The sequence below is a fragment of the Parasteatoda tepidariorum genome, chromosome 8 (assembly GCF_043381705.1).
Source record: "Parasteatoda tepidariorum isolate YZ-2023 chromosome 8, CAS_Ptep_4.0, whole genome shotgun sequence".
NCBI lineage: Eukaryota > Metazoa > Arthropoda > Arachnida > Araneae > Theridiidae > Parasteatoda > Parasteatoda tepidariorum.
The window spans coordinates 70,368,347-70,382,997 of NC_092211.1; the positions used below are offsets into that span (position 1 = coordinate 70,368,347).

The 14,651-nt window shown below is 30.7% G+C and overlaps 1 protein-coding gene across 2 annotated transcripts in view; it reads left to right on the forward strand.

Annotated features, from left to right (window-relative positions):
- LOC107454452 (cell adhesion molecule Dscam1) overlaps nt 1–14,651 on the forward strand; it is a 104,179-nt gene that overhangs the window by 71,007 nt on the left and 18,521 nt on the right. For both annotated transcript variants that reach the window (XM_071184207.1, XM_043048813.2), the window contains exons 10-16: nt 1,870–1,989; nt 5,807–5,980; nt 7,503–7,650; nt 8,721–8,869; nt 11,652–11,783; nt 13,431–13,592; nt 14,310–14,380. In XM_071184207.1, the coding sequence (XP_071040308.1) occupies nt 1,870–1,989; nt 5,807–5,980; nt 7,503–7,650; nt 8,721–8,869; nt 11,652–11,783; nt 13,431–13,592; nt 14,310–14,380 (956 nt within the window). The remainder of the gene's footprint in view (nt 1–1,869; nt 1,990–5,806; nt 5,981–7,502; nt 7,651–8,720; nt 8,870–11,651; nt 11,784–13,430; nt 13,593–14,309; nt 14,381–14,651) is intronic.

The window sequence follows — 14,651 nt, forward strand, 5'->3', positions numbered from 1 at the left end:
AAGCTTGCATAAAAATTTACGATAAAGACATGTAGATGTGAAATGAATAATTGTTAATTTCTAATGGAAGAGGGCATATAAACTAATCTAGGGTACTTTAGCTTGAAAATCGGTAATTTTCCAGAGCATTTGTTGTTGATAATTTATTTTCTCACTTAAGTTTAAAACAATCTAAGTAAATTTAAAGTAGTATAAGTTTCGGGAGTTTGTTGTGCGTAAAGGTAAATAAACTAGCTATGTAACTTCTTGGAAACGTATCACCATTTGAAAATGTACTATTACGTCACGACGTTATTACACATATGAACCATAGTTTTGATAAAGTTTCGAAATTATTTTCTTTAATTTAAGGAAAAAAACAGGCAAAGGATGAGACCTGTGACATGGGGTTACTTGGAGTTCAATCCAAATTATTTCAACTTTTGATATGTAAACTATCATTTGACTACCGACTTTTCGAACAGTATAGTTCATAATTGACCCTTTACGTCATAATTTTTTATGTAATATGACTTATATCAATAATTAAAATGATTATGTTTGAACAAACCAAAGCAGAAAAGAATAGATTCTTAAATAACAATATAATAATCAATTTATGCTTTTTAAGAATTCAAGGAACATTCTAATTGAAATTGGCTGAATCCTTCTCGATTCCTTAACGTTATTTTATATAAAGTTCCTGTTTGATAAAAGAGTTACAGCAAAAAACACAGTCAACGCAGCTGTGGAAAACATTTTGGGTTAATAATTAAAAGCTTGTTTTCAAATCATTTTATTTAACACAAAATGATTTGTGTTTAAAAATGATATAACGTCTCACTCTTCTCATATAGTTAAAATAGGGGGAACATTATTTCTGATAATAAATCTGATATAATATTAGAATAGAGGGAACTGTTTTTGAACGGCAAAGTTCTGAATAATAAGTGTTAGGAACCTCTAAGTCAGGATTCTTGTCCATGTTTTTTCTCTCCTGTTTTTCAAAAAATAAAAAAAAAATAATAAACACTTTATGCATGTTAAAATTTTTTTCTTTTGCTTTTTTTTCCTTTTTCATTCCAGGGTAAGATGTAATGAATTCCATCTTCAGTAATTTGATTTATTTTTATGAATCGCTCACCAGTATCAGTGTATTGGCAAGTTACTGAATGGGTGAATCAGTTAATCGATGAATCAATGAATAAACGAATCATTTTGTTAATGTATAAAAAAAAAAAAATTCGTAAATCTGTAATTCTACGTGAATCGGAGGTTAATTTTTTTTGTTTCTAAATGGAATACGATTATTTTTTAATAATTTTTGAAGCACGTTTTATATCGAACTGAAAGAAATGACTATGATCTTCGATATAACTAGACCTAAGGAATTTCTAGAATAATATCTTTAAATACACTGAATAATTTAAAATAACTTTAAATTAAAAAATACCTTATGACTTGCATGGTTCATACAATAATATTTCAAAATAAAGAGTAACTTAGTTTAGAAAATAAAATAAGTTGTGACCAATATTAAAACATTATGTTTCACAATAAAAAAAAAACAATTTTAGAACACGAATGGAAATTTTAGAGAAAGAAATTTAGAAAAGTAACTCTACAACAAAATGCTAAAAATGAAAAATTAAAAAAAAAAATTAAAAAATTTGAACCAGAAAAATAAAGGAAAATTAAACAAGATTGCAGACAAAGTCTATCTAGCTTCAGTAATGTCACTGCAGCCAAAATATGCTCATTATTTCGTAAATCTCTAGGAACCAATATTGTTTTGATTGTCTAATTGTATTATGGCCTGCCTATTTTTCTGAAACCATGCTATGCGCGTTAAACGTCAGTATTATATTTTGTAAAAGAGATTACTTTTAGTTCCTCCTAGGTGGGTAATCAAGCCAACGGATGTTGCAGCAGTGATCGGTCATCCAGTCAAAATAGAATGTCAAGCAGACGGTGTCCCCTTACCTCATGTCAGGTGGAAAATGTCTTCTAGTAAGTTGAACTATTCCATTCCCAATTACTACAACTTACTCAAGTTTAATTTTACTCCCAATTCTACTTCAATTTCCTAATTTGACTTAAACAATTCCTAGTTTAATTTAATTCAGTGTTCCTACTTCTATTTTAATTCCCTAAAGCTTGTTCAACTTAAACTATTCCTAGTTCTAGTTTAATTCCATATAGTCTGTTCGAGTTTGACTATTCACAGTTCTAGCTTTATTCTTACAGCTTATTCCAACTGAACTATCCATAGTTCTAGTTTAATTCCCGATCGTCTGTTTGAGTTTAACTGTTCACAATTCTAGCTTTATTCTTATAGCATATTCCAACTGAACTATCCATAGTTCTAGTTTAATTCCCTATAGTCTGTTCGAGTTTAACTATTCACAGTTCTAGCTTTATTCTTATAGCTTATTCGAACTGAACTATCCATAGTTCTAGTTTGATTCCCTATAGTCTGTTCGAGTTTAACTATTCACAGTTCTAGCTTTATTCTTATAGCTTATTCGAACTGAACTATCCATAGTTCTAGTTTGATTCCCTATAGTCTGTTCGAGTTTAACTATTCACAGTTCTAGCTTTATTCTTATAGCTTATTCGAACTGAACTATCCATAGTTCTAGTTTGATTCCCTATAGTCTGTTCGAGTTTAACTATTCACAGTTCTAGCTTTATTCTTATAGCTTATTCGAACTGAACTATCCATAGTTCTAGTTTGATTCCCTATAGTCTGTTCGAGTTTAACTATTCACAGTTCTAGCTTTATTCTTATAGCTTATTCGAACTGAACTATCCATAGTTCTAGTTTGATTCCCTATAGTCTGTTCGAGTTTAACTATTCACAGTTCTAGCTTTATTCTTATAGCTTATTCGAACTGAACTATCCATAGTTCTAGTTTGATTCCCTATAGTCTGTTCGAGTTTAACTATTCACAGTTCTAGCTTTATTCTTATAGCTTATTCGAACTGAACTATCCATAGTTCTAGTTTGATTCCCTATAGTCTGTTCGAGTTTAACTATTCACAGTTCTAGCTTTATTCTTATAGCTTATTCGAACTGAACTATCCATAGTTCTAGTTTGATTCCCTATAGTCTGTTCGAGTTTAACTATTCACAGTTCTAGCTTTATTCTTATAGCTTATTCGAACTANTAAACAGGAGAAATAACGGCCGAAAGGAAAAACAAAGATTTTATCGAAAGCGTTGTTGACAAGTGTCATGTTTACAGTAAGTGTGCAAATTTGTGTCCACCAGAAGCGATACATGCTTGACAGCGTCGGTGGAGCGATTGGCGTACACGTTCAAAGATGCCTGGTATTTCACGCACACCTGCAGCAGCTACAGATATGCGAGCGACGAGATCCTCATCTGAGTCAATTGGAAGTCTCATAAACAAGATGCTTTAGATGTCCCCATAAAAAGTAATCGAGGCTCGATAAATCGGGAGATCGGGGTGGCCAAGGGATTGGTCCACCACGCCCAATCCATCGAGCACCAAACGTGGCATTCAGGTAATTCCGTACATCACTGCTGAAGTGTGCTGGCGCCCCATCGTGCTGAAACCACATGCGGTTACGAATGGCGATCGGAACATCATGCAGCAGTTGTGGTAACACTTCTTTCAGAAAAATAAGATAGCTTCCGTCACTGAGTCGCGTGGGTAGTAAGTATGGGCCAATCAAAAGTCGTTCACAATACCAGCCCACACATTAATACAGAAACGTTGCTGAAACGCATGTGGACGCTTTGCATGTGGATTATCGGTTGCCCACACATGGGAATTGTGCGAATTAAAGACACCCTCGCGTGGAAATGTCGCTTCATCTGTAAATAGCACATCGCTTACGAAATCCGGCTGCAACGCACATTGCTGCATCACCCACAGGCAGAAGTTCACGCGGAGAGGATAATCTGCCGGATTCAATGCTTATACTTTCTGAAAATGGAAGGGGTGTAAGCGATTTTCGTTTAATACTCTGCATGCAGTCTGATGACTCACACCTACGTCACGCGCAACAGGTCTTGTGCTTGACTCGGGTCTATCAGCCACAATGTTCAAGATGCTTTCTTCCAGCCTTGGAGTGCGTACAGCTCTTAATCGACCAGCGTCATGTCTGTTGACGTCGAACGCACCTGTTTCACAAAGTTGACGATGTAACCGTTGAAAAATTCTATGACCCGGCATTCGTCGATCAGGATACTCCGCGCGATACATTCGTAACACAGCTCTGCCGTTACCATTTGCACGACCGTATATGTAATGCATGTCTGCTTTTTCTGCATACGTAAAGTCACCCATCGTCTACGGCAGCACATTTGTGAATGGCGCTTTTCCCTACTGCGATGCATCATTTTCAACGGTGGCTAGACATCTACTGCCCTCTACCGGCAATGATACCAACCGATCACTCCATTTCTCTTTCCTTTTATTTCCCCTGTTTACGCCTCACCGCGTCACTTGCGACTATACATTCCTATACAATAAATCATTGTTACAATGTCCTGTACCTACCATTAAAGTTTGTACCATGAATTCGGGACCACCCTGTATTTTAGAGGATCCTTCATAAAGGAATTAATTTTTTTAAATTGGTAAAATGGCGAATAATGGGTAAAAACTTTTAAAATGCAGGAAAATTGGCTTATTTCCATTGTTTTAAATTATTTTTGCAATATATTCGACAGTTTATCATGCTTAATTTGTTCTATGAGTACTAGAATTAATAATTGTCACCCATATTAGTTCTGTCAAAATGTTACAACTCTTGTAATGTTTTACTGAAGAATTACTTTAGTTGTAGTCAGAATACACTGTTGACATTTTTAGTTAATCTTTTTCAATTTCAAAATTGAATTGTTTAACCTGTAGATTTTTTCATGTTGCGTGTTTATGTTGATTTGTATGATATTGCTTAATTCAAAAAAGTTTAATTTTATTTTGAATTGTAAATGATATTTTGAGCTAGAGTATTTTGTGCAATTGTACTTCTTTCTTGAAATACTTTTCAATTACTCCACGTTTATTTTTAGTAAACTTAAAAGTTGTTTTAATTCAATTCACTGTTGAGTTTTCTAGTAATTTTGTTGTTTCTGTAGCACAATTTTATTTTTTATTCAGGTCATTAATATTTCTTAATAACTAGCACCTTTTTCATTTTGAAATTGAAGTTTTACTTAAACTAGTTCTTAGATTTTTATTGTATTAAGTTTTGTATTATTGCAATTAATTTTAGTAAAATATTAGTNACCCATCGTCTACGGCAGCACATTTGTGAATGGCGCTTTTCCCTACTGCGATGCATCATTTTCAACGGCGGCTAGACATCTACTGCCCTCTACCGGCAATGATACCAACCGATCACTCCATTTCTCTTTCCTTTTATTTCCCCTGTTTACGCCTCACCGCGTCACTTGCGACTATACATTCCTATACAATAAATCATTGTTACAATGTCCTGTACCTACCATTAAAGTTTGTACCATGAATTCGGGACCACCCTGTATATATATATATATATATATATTTCCCTATTCGTAAGTGTCAGACAGTTAGAGCAAACCAATTTTTTGACAGCAAAGGAATAACACTCAAAAAAGTAAATAAATAACTAAAAATATTCGTTCGAATTTTATTTTCACTTGTTTTATCCAATCTACATAATTTTTATGCAAATGTGCTCATATAAACCATGTTTAAAAGTTAGAAGAATGACTGGGAGTCAAAGGGGAGCAATTATGACAAATACAATGTTTAATAATTTAATAAATATGCTTTAATTTATGAACAAGAGAATATTGCTATTTCAGGTGAGTCACCTAAATTATTTAAAACAATCGTCAGCAACTCTCATGTGCATACATTGGTGAATGGGTCTTTGAATTTTCAAAGTTTAGACACACTAGACGCTGGCCACTATTTATGTGAAGCTAGCAATGGTGTTGGTTCTGGTCTCACAGCAGTTGTCCGTCTCTCGGTCCATAGTAAGTATAAGAGCAACTATATTTGTCGCTTTTTTTGAAAATATATATATATAGAACTTTTTATATTATTAAAAGCCTCAGAATTTCTTATTTATCAATTATCAAATCTATTATAAAAATATGTTTAATAATAAAACAAAATTGCTTTATTTTTTCAATTGTTTTTTTATTGACAAAACCTCATGTCAGTGATGAAAGAACTTGAAGTTTATATTCCGAAGTCTTTCTGACTGGCTAGAGCTCTCGCAGTCCTATTGAAGGACTGTTTTTGATCAAATATTTCAGAAGAATATATTTGATCAAATATTTGATCAAATATTTCAATATTTCCTGACATAAAATATATGAGCAGATTATTTTTGATCAAATATTTCAACAATTCTTGATATCAAATACTTGAGAAGAATTTTTTTGATCAAATATTTGATCAAATATTTCAATGATTCCTGATATCAAATATTTGAGAAGAATGTTTTTGATCAAATATTTGATCAAATATTTCAATAATTCCCGATATCAAATATTTGAGAAAAGAATTTAAAACTAACTAAAATGTTGGCCTTTTTTTCAGACTTGTAGGAACACTCAAAATTTTAACAGAACAATTGAACAGATTTTCAAACTTCCATCTTTTCCTGATCATTTCTTCAACAAGCACTATTTATTGTTATTTTTTCAGCAAAGGGCATCACTTGCCATTTTTTCGTCATTCAAAATTTCTAACAAGTGTACTTAAAATTTATTTGGACATCTGTGTCTGATGATAATAGAAGATATAATTATTTCAAAAATATTATAAACAAAATTTATTGTCTATCAAAGTAATTTCCACATAAACGACCGAACAGACGCAAAATTAATATAATAACTTATAAAAACCTCATTGCAATTTTTATTTTGTTTAATTATTACTTTGCAAATGAAGTAAATATGAAGTATTCCATTGAAATATAACAATTACTTAAATTTATCGGATAATTCTTAAAATTGTTGTGATGCAATCTTGAACTCTTGTTATTGATATAGGTCTGTAGATACTCAAGTAGCATTGATTTTTCATTTTTTTAATAACGAAGTTACTATAAATCATTGAACCATTTTTTTCTCAATTAATATGATACCATCTATTTTTTTAAAGCTTCCTCTTTTATATCAGATTCAGAATTTTCTTTCGAAGCTTCTTTAAAAGTAGAAAAATTCATTGTTGTAATTAGTTCTCCGAAAATTAATTTTATATTTTTAACTATTTAGATTTCAAAGCCATTTATTTGAAAATTTTTGAGCATTCATAATTCTAACGAATAAATTTTACCATGAATCATTAATCAATTTAGATTTGAATACAAGTAATATTACTTTTTTTCCCTATCAAATTAATAATTAATAATTAATATGAATTTCGTAGAAATTGAGGTATTGCTCAGCGTTACTATTTTTGAAAATATATTTCTGAAGCATACCTTCACTCTTCATTTGTTCTATGAAAGAACTATATATGTAATTTTATGAATTTTTTCATCAGGTACTCCTCGTTTCCATTCTAAATATATGATGATGACGATAAGACGTGGTGAAAAAGCTGTTATGGAATGTGAAGTTTCCGGTGACAAACCTATAACATTCTCATGGAAAAAGAATGGCGCAATTTTAGATCCCGTGACAGATATCAGGTAAATTGGTACAAAGGTACCAGCAGACTTATACGAAATTTGCATGATTTTATGGCTAATCGAGTTCACATAGTTCAACATTGCAGTTATATATTTTTATAAACATATTTAGAGACAGAATCAAATGCATATTATTAAGGCCATGATCATGGAATATGTTGTATATATAATTTCAGCAACCATTCTAAACTTTGGATTATCCAAAACCTTGAATATTTTTTTTAAATCACTCCATGGAATCTTGAAATCGAAACTTAAACCACTTCTCGAAAAGTTCTCAACTTTTATCAACAGAAGATGCCCGATAAAAATGTATGTTTCATTCCTTTCTTAACCGATAAAGTATAGTTTTTGAACTATATTGTAAACTCTATATCATCGTCAAAAGATATTTGGACCACTTTTAGACTACTAAAAGGGATCAAAATAAAAATTCTATACCCAATAATAAGAGTTTCAATGGTGTTCTGCAAGAGACAACCAGAATTTTGTGCTATGTTATCACCAAATTGAAATTACGATTCATCAGTCATCAAAATTCTGACCCGTTTCCAACTAGTTGGTGTTCAATTTTCATCTGAAGCACTGCAGTTGATGCTGACACAACAAGTTACAATTGTTACCTGAATGTTGCAAGCCAAATTTATAGCCAAAAGAAGTCGATGATTCTCCAAAAAACAAACTAATGAAAAGAAAAAAAATAAACTTATAAGATGAAATAAAATTTATGATTTCCAAGTGGACTGAAAGAAAAAAAATTCGATTTTTTGTCAAACCAAAAACAAAAAAACGTAGGGTGCAATACTTTCGTATTAATTCTTTCCACGTCTTTTGAAAGTTGTGCTTTTCGGCATTTTATATCTGACAAAAAAAGGAAATTATTTCCCTTTTTAAGTTTACTTGAAAAAAAAAAGTAATATCGAAATTTGTGATATATGCATTACATTTTCATAACCTTAATTTACTTTTTTCGTCCTTACTTACCATTTAAAATTATGATTAGATGTATTTTTACTTTGAACATCTCTAGAAGATTTTCTTAGAAATTAGGTGCATGTAAAATTTTACAGGTATTCGCAGACAGCTACGGAAACATTTTCTGGCGGACGATCTGAATTAGTTATTGAAAAAGTAGAAAAAAGAGATTCAGCATTATTCACTTGCAGTGCCGTGAATCAATATGGAGATGACTCGAAAAATATCCAGCTCACTATCCAAGGTAAAGAAATCATCTCATTTCTATAAATAATTTATGTATCCCGTTCCTATTTCCTAATGACAGAGCTCTTTGTTAGAACAGATTCTTCATTTTTTTATGAGGGTAATATCGATAAGTTGTCGGTTTTTCAATTATCTGCCATTGGTTTGCGAGCTAATTCCTACCGCCGGATGACTTTTTTTTCTTCGAAATTAATTCTATTTCGAGGGGAAATGTTGAATAAGTTACGAATTGTATGAAAAGCTATGAATATAAAAGTCAGAATTTCTATGTTTTAAAGAGTTATGGCCCACAGACGCTGTTTAGGGTCTTCAACTTAACGTTCCTTTTTGTTTTGCTATGTAAGCACTGTGAGACTTAAAAACTTTAAATTAAAAAGGCGTGTAGAAAAATGTACAGGAAGTACAATGAAAAATAAAAAAACTCAACATTTGATCATTAGTTCGAGATTTATTAACTGTAATACTTGAAACAAAAATTACCATACGGGCCGCTATACGTTCCCCGGGAATGCAATTGCAGAGCTATTACTGAGCTGCAATTACAGAGCTATTTTACTATGCCAAAACAGCCATTATTTGTTTATTAACTTATCACAGAGTTTTTTTCGAAATTCTAATTTGTTTATTAACTTATCACAGAGTTTTTTTCGATATTCTAATTTGTTCAAAAACAAATTGATCACAATTTATTACAATTTGAAGTACTTTTTTCGCGAATTTGTTCTACATTTTTTTTGCTTTGCGTTAAATTTTGCTTTGCTGCACAAAATCTATATAACATGGAAACTTGGTGTTTAAAACAAGGGCGTTTAAAAGATTACAAGGAGTTCGATGCTCTAAAGAAATTTAACGTTCAATTATTGGTTCGAGACTTATGAATTGTTATACTTTTAGTAAAAAAATGCAATGTTTGATTAATGTACAGCCCACTGAAACGCAACTACAGAGTTAAAATTTCACCTATAATTTCATTTACAAATTTATCATTTCATAATAAATTTAATAATTTAATTTAATAATTCTTTTAGTCGAGATTCTCATTTTATTAATTCATTTTAGGCAAGATGTCAAAAGTTGCAAGAAATGGAAAGACATTAAAAAATGAAAGAGATTAGAGATTACCAAATATAAATCTTGACATTCATATCGAGACTTTTAAAAATTTAAAAGACTCAAGATGAAAACATTTTAAAATTTTAAATGTTATATGGTATAAAGTTACGTTATAAATAGTTAATAAGTAAAATCCTCTCTTCTATTTTCAAACTTTCTGTATTTCTAAGTTTAAATAATTTTTTCAAGTTCAACTGATTATTTTTTAAATCTAGTTAATCGTTCATATCGTTGCAATTAAAATAAGAACAAATTGTCTTGCATAAATTTATAATATTTATACATTTTTTAAATAAAATTATCTGTTATAAGAAATGTCGACTTTCATTTAAACAAGGTGAATGAGAAGCAACAAAGGGAATAGGGAGCAGAGCAATACATAACTTTTAATCAACTATAACTAACATAGTTTCAAAATCGTAAAACTAAAATTTAACCAGATTTCCAGTTACATTAGAGTTAGGTTTTGCTAGGCTTTTCCTTAGATAGAGCACATTGGAGTTAAGTTGTGGTTGAGTTGTGTTTTGTCAAATGAACCATGAGAAGTGGCTTAATCAGCTTATTTAGTAGTCTATCATAAGAAACGGGAAAATTTTTGAAAAATAGCATTGTGGTGCTACTATCTATGCGTGAATGATAGTTTCGAATTCCAGTAGTCCAGGGTCATCAATTGAGAAGTGTAGAAAATTCGAAAACTCCACATGTGAAAGAATTGATGAAATATTGTAGTGTTAAGGCTGAGAATTGAACCCTCATTCAGCTGGTCATGAGATTAACAGATTATCTGTCTCTGCTAAAGTATGTAAGGTGCGTAAAAAACAAGCAAATCACCTACTATTTTATGTACCTATCTGTGAGGAGCTATATCTTCATACTGTATTCATCCCATGCATATTACTATGAGATTATTGTTAATCTGCTATTAGAAAATAAAATTATGAATTCACCATCCTTATCACATAGCTTAGCTTCAAGTTTTCGAAGAACGTGCACTCGACTCTCATTGGCCTTTGGGCCTTGTTTGAGCAAAAAAAGTCTGGTTGTTTAACCATATTAGCTGATAACAGCCAACAAACGATTTTTTGCACAGTTAACAGTTTGAATACCATCTTTTTTATTGTCATTTGACTGTTTTGTTGGGATATTATAAAATAACAACTAAATGAACCGGGATAGCCTGGTTATTAGGGCGTTGGGTCACGTCTAAGTAGTCCTTAGTTCGATTTCCACCAGATGATTTAGAGTACCAGACTTAGAGGACCAGATATAGTGTACACTAAATCTGTCGGGGTCACAAAGTCTTCCAAGTTCCCATAACAAATCAATACTTCTGGGGGTACTGTATCAGAGATTAATCATACTTTGGTTCAGTTCAAAATTACGATCTGCTGATTAATGGTGTGTCGATGTGTAATCCCCGTAAAACGGGCTGCGAAGTATGTATGTGGCAGAAGTCGAATTATCTGCCATAGATGGCGCCACTGGAGAACAAGAAGAAGGGCACATCTCTGTCTAAAAACATTGACGAGTGAATTTCTCTCAGATAATACTTTAATTTAAAATGTTAATTCCGAAAGAATTTTTTTATGTTATCAAATCTAATTTTATTAATAAAGTAAAATATATAAATAAATAACTGAAGTTTATTTTTTTATTTATGTTATTAGATATACCAGATGCGCCTAAGAGCACAGAAGTGCATGATGTATCCAGTAGAAGCGTCAGAGTGTCATGGAGTAAACCATTCGATGGAAATTCTCCCATAATCCAATACACTGTCGTTTGGCGTCAACTTGGAGGTAATTGGCGTCAACTTGGCGTCAACTTAGTAAATAATTGATTCTGCGGCAGATTTGTCCTAAATTGTAAAATGTATCAGCATGTAAAATAAAATTGGAAAAAATCAAATTATTTTTTATACATTTCCTTTTATTTTTATTTAAAAAATAATGATTAAAAGATTAACCTCATAAAGAGAAACTTTTGAAATATTTAGAGAAAGGTTTTTTTTCAAATTATCCCCAGCTTTGAAGAAACTTTCTTTTCTCTGTTGAGTAATAGAGAAGAGTTTAATAAAGTTTGGGTGATCACACATTGGAAGTCGAATTTTCAGCTTCATACTTTTGCTTTCACTTCTAAATTATAAACGTCTTGAAATAGGAAATTTTTTGAGAATGTAACTCACAAATCAAAAATCCAGTAATGAAATTCAAATTTCCGCAATATTTCATTTAAAAAAAAGTAAAATATTCCAGTCACTCATCAGAGATGAAAATCCAATAATTGGCTGTTAAATTGGGCACAGATGAAAATATAATAAAATTAAATTTCAATAATTTCGCGACCTTCATATTATGATAAACTCAAATTTCACTACCCTTAAAAATGAGAGTATTTATGTCTCATTAATTAGTAAGTATTATGAGGTTTAAATTTATTTTAATAATAAATATTTTCGTTGCATTTGTTTTTATTTCTAAATTATATTAACTTACGTTACATTTTCTTCTCTAAAAAATTTATATTTATTCTTATTAAGGGATTAGATGAGTAAATATAACCTCAAGAATTAAATCATTTGTCTATAAGTCTTTAAATTTGGGCTAAGCTCAAAATGCATGTTTATTTTGTAGGAGTTTAGAGTTTTAATACTTACTCTGACTTTTAGAGTACTGAATACGATAACATCAGAAATGTTACATCTTTTATATACCTAGCCGCTCTGACCACGAAATCCTGAACCTCCTTTATAAACATTAAAGTTGTTCTTGAGGTTCATTTGAGATTATTTTGAAGTTGATTCCAATATCAACCTTAAAAGATAAACCTCCCATGGTGTATAATTAAGAAATATGAAGTTGTTTGAGATTGATGGAAATCTACTTTTGAGCAACCAGCTTAGAGGGGTTATTTTTGAGGTGTACAGGTAATTTCTTTCTACACTTCAAGCAAATATGTATATTTGAGTTGTGAATAATTTCATTCAATCTAAGCTAAAAGTATTGCTGAGTATATGAAGATGATTTTATAAGATGTAAATTAGGTTGAAATTTGGTTTACTAATGAGGTAACAACAAAAACAAATAATTATGATTGATTTTAAGTTTGTCGCTAAAATTTATTATTTTTACTCAAATCGGAATGAATACTTCGAATGCTTTATACATTCTTTTCTGACTTTGCTTATAAATGACCATGGTCTAAGATTACAACAATCAGTGTCAGATATTTAATCTGTTTTTGTACTACCTTATATTAAAACACCTTTTCTAGGTATTCAAAATCGTTAACATTTTCATTACCCTGCTTTTTGTTTTTGAAGTGATGCACTAAACATTTAATCACGTGACATTAATGAACATCATAATAAATATTATGTAACTATTTTTACTTTTAAAATGATTGTTTCTTATTAGGAACCTTTTCTCTATATTCTGTTTCCTCAGATCACTTGATAGGAGGACCTGTTACAGTACCTGGGCAAGAAACAAGTTTAGTTGTTCGAGGGCTGAAACCAAAAAATCGTTATTTCTTTCGAGTAAAATGCGAGAATTCACTTGGAGAAAGTCAGTTTGGAGCGGAAGTAGCTGTAACAACAATGGAAGAACGTAGGTATACAAACTTATTTCATTACATTACACATACAATTATAGAAAATTAAATTACTAATATTAAAATTACTCAGTTCCTTTTTTTATATTTCATCGCAATTTCACCATTAGCTCCTATTAGAAATGCAAACACTACTGTAAAAAATTCCAGATCAAATTACGGTATAAAGTAAAGGCACTTTCGTATATCAGCTGCAAAATCCATTTTACCGTAAAATATTTTGCCATAATTTTTACAATAAAATTTTTTTAACTACAGTTATTCAGTTACTTTACGGTAATTATTTCTGCAAAAATTGCGGTATTTCAGATTTTTCTTGTTGCGTAAAATGTTCGTAATATGCATTTTATGGTAAACAGTACCGACACACTGAGTGACGTATTTTTAACAGTAATTACCAAATATTTATAGCTACTGGATGAGATTAAACTAAAATTTAAAAATGCTAATCTCATACTGGAATATATCGTGTTCAAAAATAACAATTTATATTAATAATAAAAAAACAGAATAACACCGAGAGCTGTTATAACATTAACTATAAATGTATTAAACAAAGAACATTTGATTTAATTACATTTAAAAACAAATTATTCAATAGTTAGGCTTAACAAACAAAGCACAGAGCTTCAAATAATTTTTTGAAATATTCTTTTTAAGAGCTATTTGATTTTATCAAATTATTATAGTGAATTTCTATTTCTATTAAACAGCACCAAGGAAAGCACCTCATAATGTAAAAGCCTTAGCGCTGTCATCAAGGTCAATTAATGTCACATGGCAAGTATGTTCATCTTTTATTTACTGACATTAATAAATATGACTAACTTATACTTTTTGTTAAAGAATAATTTCAGATTTTTTTTAACCTTTGCATGTTAGAATAAAATCTATATATTAAATATTTAATATGTGATTAGATTATTATTCTGAAACTAAGAGGCCGTAGGAGAGAGATGTAAATTCATGTTTACAAATGTTTGATTAAAGCCAATAAAATTTAAAAGGGCACTTAGGTTAAGTAATTTTTCTTACATTGTTTACCACACAGGAGA